Genomic DNA, 15,278 nt, shown 5'->3' on the forward strand with positions numbered 1-15,278 from the left:
GGAATTGTTCATCTGCGCCAATGTTTCTGTCATGCAGGGTGCCACAAGGATATATGTGGTCATGTCCGTGTCTCCCCCCCCCGCCCCCCGGTTCACCATTTATATAAAACTGGGTTTGGTCTGCGGTGTCATCAGTCTGCACCCAGATGGTGTTAGGCTGTTTTGCTTTCCTGGTGCCTGGCAGAGAGAGAGAAGTGGTAGAGAGCAAGTATGGCTGGAATGTTTGGGGAGCTACTATTTATAGTTATTAGCAACTACTATGTATCATTATTAGCAACTTCCCCTTCAGTCTAACTCATCACTGAAGTACAAAGCAGGATCGTGTCCCTTGAGGACTTTCCAGAAAAAATCAGTCGATCCCAGGACCACTTTTCTTTAACCCCAAACTTAATATTTTACTAATAGTTTCTGATTGCTTTGAGAGAGAGACTACCACACCACTGCTTATTATATGAGTATTTGCATTTCATACAGTGCTTACTTAAACAGCATATGTACAAAAGAGAAATTAACGGCCATTGTTAAACTACTGTACCATTGTCTCCTCCTCATATCCGCTTTTGTCAAGACTCTTTGCTACCTGTATAAACAGCTTCATGTAATAAATGCATGATTAGTAATTGCTGCGTCACAGCTTGAAGGCCTTTCATAGAATATCAGGGTTGGAAGGGACCTCAGGAGGTCATCTAGTCCAACCCCCTGCTCAAAGCAGGACCAATCCCCAAATAATTATCCCAGCTAGGGCTTTGTCAAGCCTGACCTTGAAAACCTCTAAAGAAGGAGCCTTCCACCACCTCCCGAGGTAACCCATTCCTCCTAGTGAAAAAGTTTTTCCTAACATCCAACCTAAACCTCCCCCACTGCAACTTGAGATCATTACTTCTTGTTCTGTCATCTGGTACCCCTGAGAACAGTCTAAATCCATCCTCTTTGGAACCCCCTTTCAGGTAGTTGAAAGCAGCTATCAAATCCCCCCTCATTCTTCTCTTCTGCAGACTAAACAATCCCAGTTCCCTCAGCCTCTCCTCATAAGTCATGTGCTCCAGCCATCTAATGATTTTTTTTGCCCTCTGCTGGACTCTTTCCAATTTTTCCAATCCTTCTTGTAGTTTGGGGCCCAAAAGTGGACACAATACTCCAGATGAGGCCTCACCAATGTCGAACAGAGGGAAATGATCACGTCCCTCAATCTGCTGGCAATGCCCCTACTTACACAGCCCAAAATGCTGTTAGCCTTCTTGGCAACAAGGGCACACTGTTGACTCATATCCAGCTTCTCTTCCACTGTAACCCCTAGATCCCTTTCTGCAGAACTGCTGCTGAGGCATTCGGTCCCTAGTCTGTAGCAGTACATGGGATCCCAGGACTCTGCACTTGTCCTTGTTGAACCTCATCAGATTTCTTTTGGCCTCATCAGATTTCTTTCGTTATTATAACACTTCTTAATTTTATCATGCCCAAGTGTGGTGACAGAAACTGAGCAAGGTTGTTGTTCCACCAAAAGCGGTGTGTGTTTGGGTTGCAGGGATAGTAAATTTCTATGGCTCTTAGTAATCATTATTAGACTGGATCTCAAATTTTCTATTTTACTTCGTAGTATTAGACTACACTGAAACAAGAGCTACACCATCTCATCCCCCAAGAATCAAAACTACAACTATTAAAATGCTTCTCAGAGATAATCATAGATGCGTTTATTTGTTAATGGATCTTATATGCTTTGTCATGTTTTCCCCTGCCCCCACTTTAGACAAGGTTCCAAGAGAGGCTATCATCTAACTTTCTCCACATTGCTTTATTAAGTTGTCTGTTTCCACAGTGATTCAGGATCTTGTTAAATGTTGGTTTTGATGGGTTACTCTTTTCTAGTAGACAGACTGGGTTGAAGTTAATTGTTGAATATCTTGGGTGTAAGCTAATAAGCTAATGAAATTCACCTGAGTAGCATCTTAAAAATAAAAGGAGTACTTGTGGCACCTTAGAGACTACCCAATTTATTTGAGCATAAGCTTTTGTGAGCTACAGCTCACTTCATCGGATGCATACTGTGGAAACTGCAGAAGACATTATATACACAGAGACCATGAAACAATACCTCCTCCCACCCCACTCTCCTGCTGGTAATAGTTTATCTAAAGTGATCACTCTCCTTACAATGTGTATGATAATCAAGTTGGGCCATTTCCAGCACAAATCCAGGTTTTCTCACCCTTTGCCCCCCCCCCCCCACAAACTCACTCTCCTGCTGGTAATAGCTTATCCAAAGTGACCACTCTCCCTACAATGTGCATGATAATCAAGGTGGGCCATTTCCAGCACAAATCCAGGTTTTCTCACCCCCCACCCCCATACACACAGAAACTCACTCTCCTGCTGGTAATAGTTCATCCAAAGTGACCACTCTCCCTACAATGTGCATGATAATCAAGGTGGGCCATTTCCAGCACAAATCCAGGTTTTCTCACCCCCCACCCCCATACACACAGAAACTCACTCTCCTGCTGGTAATAGTTCATCCAAAGTGACCACTCTCCCTACAATGTGCATGATAATCAAGGTGGGCCATTTCCAGCACAAATCCAGGTTTTCTCACCCCCCACCCCCATACACACAGAAACTCACTCTCCTGCTGGTAATAGCTCATCCAAACTGACCACTCTCCTTACAATGTGTATGTTTCGTGGTCTCTGTGTATATAATGTCTTCTGCAGTTTCCACAGTATGTATCTGATGAAGTGAGCTGTAGCTCACGAAAGCTTATGCTCAAATAAATTGGTTAGTCTCTAAGGTGCCACAAGTACTCCTTTTCTTTTTGCGAATACAGACTAACACGGCTGTTACTCTGAAACCTATCTTAAAAATAAGTGAGACATTTAAATGACTGTAGTTGTGTACAACATAGTCATATGTGTTTAGGGTCATTCTTGGAACCCAAGAATCCTGATACTCACTATTCTTCTGTTCTCAGCAAATATTTGTTTGTCTTTGGCACCGTCTCTCATCATCTAGTGCTGGTCTACATAGAGAATTACAACTCCCTATGCCTATCAGTTACTCTGTTAGCTCAAGTTGTGGAGGTCTGTTTGGTGGATGTGAAGGTTCGAACCCTGGTAATGACCCATGTGGGTGTCAATATGATGGAAATTTTTTTTTTCTTCCCGTTTGCTTTTTTTAAAACATAGGAAATCTCTCACACAAACTACATTAAAAGAACATTATTAAGGTTGTAAAACCAAGCATTCAGACGTTAGGAAATGCCTATGCAACCTTAGTTTGATACCTTTATGCGTTTATGATTGTCTTTAATTACATGCTCACATACTATTTTTTCCCACAGGAATCCTGGCCCTTTCAGGACACAGGATGGATGTTGATTACTTAGTGAGCAGCTGTTCAGCATTTTTTTATCCTTATTCTTCAATGTGGAACCCCAGATGTGATTTAGTGTCCACTGTTCAGTCCCTGCTCTGAAGGCAGAATTATTAATTTCATCATTGGCTTTTCTATGGCATCATCCTTATAGTATCTGCTTCACAAACATTAATTTATTTTTCACAGCACCCCTGTGAGATGAGTAGATTTTTTTGTCCCCATTTTGCAGATGATGAATTGAGGCACAGAGACATAAAGATCAAAAGTATCTACTAGTTTTGGGTGCCCAAGGTAAGAACCCAGGACCTGAGGTTGAAGAACGTACTATTCTATAGCATTTAATATAGTCAGAGCAGAGTTCCCAAGCGTGTAGTTGCAGTTGTGAGTGCTTCGTGCTTCTGCAATTGGCCTCAAGTCCGGCACCCAGAAAAATGTGGCGCAAGTGACTTGCCCAGCAAGCTATGTGAACTGCTGCAGAGAGAGGGATCAAATCCAGTTTCCCAGGGCAGCGTTCACCTGCCTAAACCATAAGTCGATTCTTTCTCTTCCTGCCATCCTCTCTCTCATTCACTGCGCACCTTCCACCTTCTGCAACAAATAAAGCAGGGGTCCCGGAAACAATCATCTCCTTTACTACTCAACCCTGATTTATTCTCAGAGCAGGTCCCTTTTGTCCTTTGAATGTGGGATCCTTTTTGGAGGGGAGCGAGTGTGTGATCAGTTAAAGATGGCATCATAATGCATACATGCTATGGGGGTGATTTAATGTTGCATAGGTAACCTTTATTCTGGTATTTCCTAACTTTTGAATGCTTGACTTTTAAACCTTGAAAATATTCTTTTAACTTCCTTTTTGTGTGCATAATATGTAAATGTATACCCTATGCTTTGTTTACATTCTAAAACATCAGCAATAAAAAGGTATAAGAAAGTGTGCATATGGGTTCTCTTGGTGCTCACTTGAAATATAGGTCTAAAAGATTTTAGGCTGAAATGTGAATGGGCATAAATCTTAAAGGTTTGGAAAACCTGATGAAAGACAACTGGGGAGACTAAAGCAAAGGATACCTTTTAAAATGAGAAGTCAATATAGCTTTGTGGAGAAGAATTAATATAATCAAAGTGATTCCTAGATTATTGAGCAATTATATTTTTCAAATTCTGGTGATACATATCTTAATTTTCTTTCATTCTATTAATATGGAAACAAATTTCTCAATCTCTTCATGGTGAAAATACTAAACTGCACCCTACTTAAAAAATCAGGGAGTTTTAACTGCCTCATCTGAAGGTACTCCAGCTACTAGCTTTTAATCTATTTGAAATTATTTGGCTGCTAGAAGAGAATCAAATGATGTGGGGCTAGTATGGGGGGGAAGTCTAAATCATGTTAAATTGCTAAGGGACTTTAGTTTTCAGAAGGAAGGGTTGCTGTAAATTCCACAAACCTTGTGACAACTTGCATAAAGTAAACCTCAAATGAGCTACTCCAAAAAGCAAAGGTAAATCTAAGGGAACATGCAAGATCATACTATTGAAGCATTGAATTGATTAAAAAAGATTAAAGGTCACGCACTCTACTGGGAAAGGAAAATTGGAACTAGAATGGTTTCACAAATCTAGAAGACCATATTTTAGACTGCTTTGCAGGACTGTCAAAAAGGTGAACTGCAATTGTGAGAGTAGTTTTATTTTTACCCTTTGGTGCTCTTTTACAATGTCAAAAGGGCTTTGAGGATTTTTTTTCCCTTTATTTTTTTTAAATGTATATTTTTACCCTTTTAAATATCAAGTGTTGAATTCCAGGTTTTTACTGGACTTTAGGATTGAACAACTTGATTGGGATAGCAGTATTACAACAGACTGAAACCTGAGCTGCAGCATTCCCAGTCTTCTGTTGCAGGTGGAAGGGATTTTGAGACATTCTCCCTCCCTTCCCTCCTGCCGCCCCGTTTTGTCATGACTTTGAGTAAAGCGGGCTAGAACAAAAAGCTGAAAAACATGTCCTTTTATTCTCATTTTGCTGTAACCCTCCAATCTAAACATTCCCGTCTTCTCTCAGTAAAGCTGCTGTTCAGTTTTCAATCTTCTGTGGTGTCCTCATTATCCCTCTTGTCCTTCAGCAAAAAGCAGAGGCATTTAGGACTGATATTTCTAATGCAAAAATTACCAAGTAGAGTTGTTTGATTCTTTTGAATAAACGTTTGAAGTTGTCATCATACATCATAAAGAAGCAATAAAGGGCACATATTCTGGAGATTTTTTGCTGTGCAATTTAACTCTCTCTTATAAGTCTTTCAACAGACTACACCATGCAGAAATAATATGTTCAGTAAAAAGTAGAGCACACCAGAACGCAGCTATTTATAACTTTTAAATAACCTTACAAAACCACTTGCAGAGTTTAAAGAACCACAAATCTGCAGTTTGTGGGCTTGGCCAAATTTTTTTTCTGGAAGGGGAACTAAGCTGGTGACCAGAAATACCAAATAAAAGTGAATGAAATGTAAAGTTGTATATGACTGACTGTACTCCCCTTGAGAGGAAGAATGGTTTTGTGGGTAGAACATATATTTTACTTGGAGCCGCAAGACTTTTCCTCTAGTCACAAATATGTTTTAGGTTTCTTGCATGACCTTAGGCCCAAGTACTTGGTTGCCTGTTTTCTGAGAGCTGTGAATGTTCAACACCTCTGAAAATAAGACATCTTAGTTAGATATGGATATAGGGTCCTGACTTTACTAAATTTGTGAATGTGAGCCTTAAACTCTCATAGTCCATTATTCCTAGTTTACAGATGTAGATAGACATTACAGGGGTGTTGTGAAACTAAACCAATTATGACACACTGTGATTCTTGGTTAGAATGTAAGTACAAAGAATTTTGGATGCGCCATCTAGATTTGCAGAATAGTAATTTTCCCCTGTGAAAACATTGCATACACGACAGAAAGCAATTTGGCAGATTTAGGAGATATATTTTCTATTTTTTTATTATGTATGTTGTACTGGGCTTGATGTGGGGGAAGGATTTTTTTCTAGGTTGTGATTATACAGATGTCTGTAGCAATGACAGTGGGAATCGTATGTTCTAATAATTCCTGCTGCAGGAAAATTACCGCTTACTACGGCAAATATGCTAGGTTCCCTATGTCTTATTTCATGGATAGCTCCCTTTCCCTAGAGTCATGAGTGTGTAATTGAGATTTATTTTTTGGTATTTTTGTTCTCCCAGTGTGTCCTATATACAGCTTTAAAAAAAGCTCTTGTCCAGGATCCCCTTTTTTTATTCTCCTCCAGATATATTCCCCAAAATACAAATATATCATATAGACTTTTCCAATTAAGAAACTCCGCTCTCCCTCTATATTTTAAATGTTCTTAAGCTTTTTCTTCCATTACTCAGAAAGTCTAACGTACTGGTTTAATCTATCCTGAACAATGAGCTTTCAATCTGTAGGGGTAAAACAATTCTTATTCCAGAGAGGAGATACTTGATCTTCTGTGCATTCTGACTGGTGCTTGAATGGCCCTATTGTCCTCTCATGCTCTTAAAACAAATTAATTTATCTTTCTAAGAGGAGCACTCTCTTCCCTCCCTACAACCAGTTCAAACTCCTAGTGGTGAAGAAGAGAACAATACTGCAATCGAGGTAGCCTACAATTTCTGAACCTTGATTCTGCTGTGTGTCACTCACAAAACTTGTTTTATACCAGCTGCTGAAGTGTTACCAGATGGGGTGCTGTTTTACAGCAGTAAGGCATAGAGTAACTGGTTGTATAGTGTGTTATGTTATATTTTTCAGATTAGAATAAGAAGGATATTACTATTACCAGCAGGACAGTGGGGTGGGAGGAGGTATTGTTTCATATTCTCTGTGTATATATAAAGTCTGCTGCAGTTTCCACGGTATGTATCTGATGAAGTGAGCTGTAGCTCACGAAAGCTCATGCTAAAATAAATTGGTTAGTCTCTAAGGTGCCACAAGTACTCCTTTTCTTTTTGCGAATACAGACTAACACGGCTGTTACTCTAAAAGGATATTACTGACTCCCCAGTTGCTGCAGCTTTCTAAAGATCCTCTTACCAAAATCCAGTTCTGCGATTTTTTTTTTGACTTGCTAACTTAATGCACAAGCGTAGTTCTACTGTCTTCAGTAGGGCTATTTTGTATGTAAGTGTTTGGAGGATGAGGGCCTGAGTGGGTAAATGTTTGAAACGACTTCTTATATCATATATTTGACTTGTAGATGCCTTGCAGTTTTATATTAAAATAGGGTCTAGAGGCCTCACTTGGACTGTAGTTCCACTTTGCTAGATGCTGTGCAGATAAACAATAAGATAGTCCTTCCTCTGAAGAGCTTGCAATCTTTTTTTAAGACAAAACTTAACAGGTGGTGAAACAAATAAATGGGAAAGGAGATAAATATGTTCACACTTATAAGAAAGTTTCATGGTATCGAACGTGAAATGAAATACGGTACCGTAAATAAGTCCAAGAGTGTTTTGGTAAGGAACCTTTTGTGATATTCCTCCTAGTGCTGTGAAGTGCCCAACTTTTACAATATCTACTGTTAAAGCAAGAGAGTCTTTTGTGAGGTGGTGAAAGCATAAAAACAAAAAAAGGAATCACTTCACTTTCATATTTATATTTATTTCCCTCTGTCTAGTGATCTATAGTACTTATCTGGCCCCTAATTACAAATTATCAGAGCATCACACAGTCTTTAATGTATCTATCCTCACAACGCACCTGTGAGGTTTGGGCAATGCTGTTATCCCCATTTTACAGCTGGAGAGCTGAGGCAGAACCAGAAGATAGGTGCCTAAAGTCCTTTGAGGACCTGAGCCTAAGTGACCTGTCCAAGGTTGTATACGAAGTCTGTGGTGGAGAAGGGAATTGTACCCGGTGCCTTTCTGATTCCTTTTGAGTGGCTTCATATTTGAAACTTCTGTTGTTGCCTTTGGTATGATGGTCCATATTAATTACAGTGGCCAAATTTATGGGAAGGGGGAAAAGTAATTAATTATATGCAAAAGGGATGGGGAGGGGATAAATTGATCTCCCCCCCACTTTTCCACCTTTAATCCTTCCCCATTCTCCTGCCCCTCACTCCCTCTCCCCCCCTCCCCGCCCCATTGGCAGTTGAAAGAAGTGTGGATAAAGCACAGTTGCCTCCAGACAGGACCCCAGGTTATATGCTCTGAGATCCTATTTCTCATACTTCTTCCATTCACTCAATATCCGTTCTCTATTTAACAACCAGAATTGTGCACAATTCTTCAGGTGTGGTGCCATTTGTTCATTCAGCTCTGCCTTCTTATGGGTTATTTATTATAAGCAACTAATTGAAGCATCATTCAGTTTGCTTAAAAGTAAAGTAGTGAAGAAAGTAGTGAAGCCTTTAGTTTCTTGTTGGCTATCTTGTTCTTCACATGTGACTTAACCCATCATAGCCAATGTAGCTCAAAACTAAATATTTGCTTTTCTCGGCCACAATGTGGGTTTTTTTTTTGTTTTTTTTTAAATGCATCAGGCTTCTGTTAATTTCACCAGTGAAATTGGACTTTAAGAATACTGTACTTCATTACTACAGAACATGCTGTCAAGTCTATTCTCAGAAGTGATTATACTCCTCATTTTGTGCCCATAGAACTGATCAGAGAGGATGAATTTAGTTCACAGAGAGCTTTTGGTCTTCTCTAGAATAGGTACATCAGGATCAAAGTCATTGAGTTAGGAGAAAACGTAAGGAAGTGGCTGAAAGTGAAGAAAAATAAATGCAAACATGTTAGAGGCATAAAATTAAAGGAAAGGGAGGGGGGAAATAGCTAAATCTAAAAGATGAAAAACTTGCATTAGAAAGAGGTTTTTTTGGGGGGGGAGGGTTTAAGGGCATATAGCGAAATTCTTAGTTTGAGTACTAATTGCCACAACAGTTTTTGATAGCTTCAGTTTTGTTGTTGATGTACTTGAAATCTAACTTTAAAAAATTAAACAGAACAACTTTTAGGAGTTGTTTTGGTGTGTCAGTCTTCCAGGAAATCATAAACAGTTTTCCCCCCCTTCAATGAATTAAGCAACTTTAATTGAAATGGAGTCTCAAGGCTCCATATTGTTTGAGGGTCTGCTCTAAAATGAAGATTATAAACTTTCTGGGGTAGGGAATCTGTTACTATATGTGTCTACAGTGCTAAATCCTTTGTTTCCTTCTGTGATACAATTATTACTTAACATTTATGCTACAAACATATGAATTATATGAGTTTTCCTTTTATTGCTCAATTTTGTTATTAAAAATGGAAGCAAGCCCACGTTCAGCATCTGTAACAAGACCACAGATACTACTATTAAGCATTTGTATAGTGTTTTTTCATCCAAAGGCCATTTCAAAGGCAAGCTTTACTGTCCCCAGTTAATAGATTGGGAAACTAAGGCACAGAGAGGTGAAATGACTTGCCCAAATTCAATCAATAGATCAATGACAAAACGAGTCAAATGTTCAAGAACTAGAATTTTATGAACTTTGTGAAAGCATTCTCTTAGTATTAGAAATGTCCATATTTATATCTATAAGGATATACATAGTTGTACTGTAGAAACCGAGGTTAGCAAAAACTGAAGTATGATTTAATCCAGTGAATCATGTTTTAAAACAGAGATTTCTCTTAGACCACTTTACCTCCCATTCAATTGCATAGAACATTTACCCTCTCACTTGTGCTCAAATAATATCCCTCTAGGAACTAGAGGAACTGCTTACATAGAAAAGTAATATTAAGAAAGTAGTTAAGGTATTTTTTGCCCTCTCTCAATGCAATCAAGAACAGCCTTGTTAACAGCTGATTTAATAATTTTGCATCTTCTTCTGATTACTGAAGAATGAAACCTTAATTTGTTTTCATTTTTTTTCTGCCTAGGATTTTAAGACTGGGTTTGGTATCACTATAATCCCTATGAATGTGGCGAATGTAAAACAAGTGGACAGGACAGCAAAACAGTCTTTTGAAATAATCACTCCCTATAAAAGCTTTAGGTAAGAGCTGTTCACATTTTTATGTATAAAAATTTTCAGTGCTGGTAGTAAATTCTAAAAATGTTTGCTTGACATTAAAATTAACCTTACTCACTTTTGGTAAAAATTGCAGTAATTTAAAATATGTTTATTCAGTGTTTTTATATACAGTACTTGTAAGATTTTATTTAGTTGTAAGATTTTATTACACCCCTTTCTAAGTACAGTGTCTACTAGATGTCCCAGGCCTTAAAAATTCTTATTCTTTATAATGTAAGGATGAATTGAGTTTCAGTGTGTGGTTTCATTCTAAGCAAGGGTAAAGAAAAAGGAGAGATCACTGTAAAGTATTTTTCTTTTAAAGAAATAAATAAAAATGTGAGGTAAAAGAGGTACTGAAAATAGTACTTTGTCCATGTAACTAGTTATCAATTTATCCTAAAAAAGGATCATATGCCAACCCTTTGAAGAACTTCCCATTGAAGCTAGTAGCAAGCTGATTATGTTCCGTGGTGAATGCTATTGTAAACAAAAGCATGAATACTAATATAGATATACAAACCTTTTATGGACTGTCATAGTAAACTATTCTACTTTAAATGAAACTGTAGTAATATAGGGAAATGATTGCTCCTTTTCCTATCCCTCTCCTTGGATTTCTGGATCTTAACTTTGGGACAGGAGACTAAAAAAGCAAGCATAATTTTCGGTTTCATTGGTGTCCTGTCTGATTCTCATTTCTAACAGCATAGATTGGTCATGATCAATAACTTGAGTCTGTGGCTAACTGGGTCAGATAGTGAATATTCTACTTACACTAAACCAACAACATTAGATAGTCTGTGTAAAGGAATATCCTATTTAGAGCTATTATCTATGAGACAGTCCATCTCTCCTGCTTAGTAAATACTAATCGCTCCGTTGGCTATGTCCTCCTGAGTCATTTGTGATACTGTGGCTTAAACTCAAGTTTTAAATCTGACTTATGTGGAGTAAAAAGATTGAAGGCAACTCTGGAATGAAAGTTGAGTGAGCCAAAAACTACTATTGCATTTAATTAATTTAGCTTTTAAAGAAATAGATATGTTGGAATGTTAAGGGAGTTTTCATTAAGCAACAAAATGAAAGAATATATCTTGCCTTGATATTTAAATCCGTAGGGAAGTCAAATTTTTGAACAGCAATTTCATTCGTAGATTAAATGCATAAGAGGAACTATAGACCCGGTTTAATTGGGCTTTAAAATAAAGATCAATAATGCAGAAAAGTCAATTGTTTCAGCTTTACAGCAGAGTCGGAAGGAGAGAAACAAGAGTGGATTGAAGCACTGCAACAATCGATAGCAGAAACTCTCTCTGATTATGAAGTAGCTGAGAAGATATGGTTCAATGAGTCAAACAGGAGCTGTGCTGATTGTAAAGCTCCAGATCCCGACTGGGCATCCATCAATCTCTGTGTTGTCATTTGTAAGAAATGTGCAGGTAGAGTAATTAAAAATAGGCCGTGGTGGTTCTCCAGGATGTCATTTGCATACTTGTGCATGTCCTTGCATTGTTTTTGTTTTTGTTTTGCTTTAAGTGCCATTTATACATGTCCTTGCAAAAGTTTTGAGGAACAGAAATTAATGGAAGTTTGTGTTATTTTTAAATCAAAGTATTATTTCATTATTCTAAATCACTTCTATGTATGAATGTGTCCTCTAAGTTGTTCAGGGCCCTATAAATGAGTAATTCATTGCGGTCAGTGGAAGTTGAGGCTCCTTAGAGCCTCTGTAGAGGCACTGGGTACCTTGTAGCCATATAAATAAGGATGTAAGAGCTGCCATACTGGGTCTGACCATGGTCCATTCTGTCTACTATCCTGTCTCTGCAGTGGTCTGTATTAGAGCTACAGCGGAGTGTACAGAACAGGGCAATTTTGGAGTGATTCACCCTTTTTCACTCGTGGCTTCTGGTAGCCAGAGGTATAGGGTCACCCCGAGCATAATGTTGTGTCCCTCCTGACCATCTTGCCTAATAGCCGTTGATGCACCTATCTCTTTTGAACCCAGTTATACTTTTGGCCATCACAATATCCCATGGCAGTGAGTTCCACAGGTTAGTTGTGCATTGTGTGAAAATATACTTCCTCTTGTTTGTATTTAAACCTGCTTCCTGTTAATTTCATTAGGTGACCCCCTAGTTTTTGTATCATGTGAAAGGGTAAATAACATTTCTGTTCATTTTTTTCCATACCATTCATGACTCTACTGAACTCTATTATATCCTCCCTTGATAGTCTCTTTTCTAAGCTGAACAGCCCTAATAATTTTAGTCTCTCCTCGTATGAAAGTTAGATGTAGTGACCAGAACTGGACACAGTATTCATGGTGTGATGCACCAGGGATTTATATAGTGGCATTATATTTTCTGTCTTATTTTCTATCCTTTTCCTAATAGTTCCTAACATACTGTTAACCTTTTTGACTGCTGCTGCTCGTTGAGTAAAAGTTTTCAGAGAGCTATCCACAGTGACCTCAATATCTTTCTTGGGGGAAACAGCTAATTTAGAGTCCACCATTGTATATGTGTAGTTGGGATTATTTTTTCCTTTGACCTTGTCGGCATATATTATATGGACTGGATCACCTTTATCTGCTTGGTTGTTGACTGCCTCAAATAATTCTAAATTCTAAAGAATTACATATTCCAGTCGTCTGGTACAGAGGTTAATTTCAGTATTAGGTTACATACTACAGTTAATAGTTCTGCAATTTCTTATTTGAGTTCTTTCAGAACTCTTGGATGAATACCATAGTCCTGGTGGCTAATTACAGTTTACCTTATCAGTTTGTTCTAAAACCTCTTTTACTGACACGTCAAATTGGGACAGAACTTCAGAGTTGTCAGCCAAAAAGAAGAGATCTGATGTATGTATCTCTATATTCTCTGTAGTGAAGACCAATGCAAAGAATTCATTTAGTTTCTCTACAGTGGCCTTCTCTTGGTTGTTCCTTCAACAAAACCTTACTAGTAGACATTGCAAAATAAACATTTCAGAAATTATCTCCATAACTTCAGTACATATTTTATGGTTACCAAGGAAATATTTTTGAATGTTGGTAGAAACCTACTTTTAAATGACAGGTAAAACAGGATTTTTACATTTGCAGTAAGTGGGGGCGGGAGAGGAAGAGATAAAAATTCCAAGTAGTGTAAAAAAAAAATCTTTAAATGTCCCCTGTATCAGAAAAAAATTGGTGAGATATTAAGTATTTAAAGAACTGCATAAAGGTAAACAGTACAGGTTGAACCCCTCTAGTCTGGCACCCTCGGGACCTGACTGGTGCTGAACTAGAGAATTTGCTGAATCATGGGAGGTCAATGCAGAGTACCAGTGGGTCTCCGTAGGTGTCTCCTCATCTTCCCCCACCCTCCCGGAGCTTGAATGCCATGAATCAGTTTGTGGCGCTCCAGAAGAACTGGGCGGGAGGAGGAGGAGTTGGTAAGCGCAGGGCTGCAGGCGCAAGAGAGGCGCGAGGGGAGAGGGGCAGAACGGGGATGCCAGTGGATGCTCTGCACCCACTAATTTTTCCCCGTGGGTGCGTCAACCCTGGAACACTGACTGAGTCGGCGCCTATGCTGGACCATATATGTTGCGGGACCAGGGTGTGCTGGATTAGAGAGGTTCAACCTGTATTTACATAACATGGAAAATACATCATTCCTATTCCAAAGAATTTACAATCTCTTCATAATTTAGGGTGTTGCTTTTAGTATATTGTGAATTGCACAGTATTGTAATTATCTAAAAATTTCAAACTTCTTGCATATGACCAGTCTTTGTTAAAAACAATCAGCATAATGTCTACTGTCTTTATTAAAGTTGTGTTTTTGTTACTTTTTAACCCAAAGGGTCAGTTGAAATAAATAAATTAAAAATATTATTTAATTTTTATTAAGGGCAGCACAGATCTTTAGGGCCCAGAGATTCAAAGGTCCGGAGCCTAAAAATGGATGCCAGCATTTGGAGCAATGAGCTGATTGAGGTAGGTTATGTGATAACTTTACTTCTTGAGATACTGTGAAAAATATGTTAGACCTGTGTGATTTTTGGTATAAAGGTTGCTTTCTTATTTGTGTTTAAAGGCTCAGCTCATTAAAATAAATTTATAAGCCCTATTCTTGCATAATGTATTTACTCTTTAACAGAATTGCCAACCCAACGCATTCAGAAATCACCTCCCCGCTCCAATTCATGAGATTGGTTTAACAGTCATTTAATTTTAAGAAATAATTCTTATTGGATTACTTTTAGGATGTCGATTAATCTCAGTTAACTCATGCAATTAACTCAAAACAATTAATCACGATTTAAAAAATTTAATCACGATTAATCGCAGTTTTAATTACATGTTAAACAATAGAATACCAATTGAAATGTATTAACTATTTTCGGATGTTTTTCTACATTTTCAAATATATTGATTTAAATTACAACACAGAATACAAAGTATACAGTGTTCATTCTATATTATTTTTACTACAAATATTTGCACAAAAATGATAAAAGAAATAGTATTTTTCAATTCACCTCGTACAAGTACCATAATGCAATCTTTTTATTGTGAAAATGCAACTTACAAATGTATATTTTCTTGTTACATAACTGCACTCAAAAACAAAAGAATGTAAAACTTTAGAGCCTACGAGTCCACTCAGTCCTACTTCTTATTCATTCAATCACTAGGACAAACAAGTTTGTTTACATTTACGGAAGATAATACTGACAGCTTCTTGTTTACAATGTCACCTGAAAGCGTTCACATGGCACTTTTGTAGCTGGCGTTGCAAGGTATTTAAGTGCCAGATATACTAAACATTCGTATGCCCCTTCATGCTTCAGCCACC

The 15,278-nt window shown here is 38.1% G+C and overlaps 1 protein-coding gene across 1 annotated transcript in view; it reads left to right on the top strand.

The window, feature by feature from the left end:
* The window catches only part of ARAP2 (ArfGAP with RhoGAP domain, ankyrin repeat and PH domain 2), a 192,831-nt gene that overhangs the window by 70,924 nt on the left and 106,629 nt on the right, over positions 1–15,278 (top strand). The window contains exons 10-12 of the mRNA XM_077815769.1: positions 10,295–10,410; positions 11,671–11,870; positions 14,331–14,416. Coding sequence (XP_077671895.1) covers positions 10,295–10,410; positions 11,671–11,870; positions 14,331–14,416 — 402 coding nt within the window. The remainder of the gene's footprint in view (positions 1–10,294; positions 10,411–11,670; positions 11,871–14,330; positions 14,417–15,278) is intronic.

This window comes from Eretmochelys imbricata, chromosome 4 (assembly GCF_965152235.1).
Source record: "Eretmochelys imbricata isolate rEreImb1 chromosome 4, rEreImb1.hap1, whole genome shotgun sequence".
Classification (NCBI taxonomy): Eukaryota; Metazoa; Chordata; order Testudines; family Cheloniidae; genus Eretmochelys; species Eretmochelys imbricata.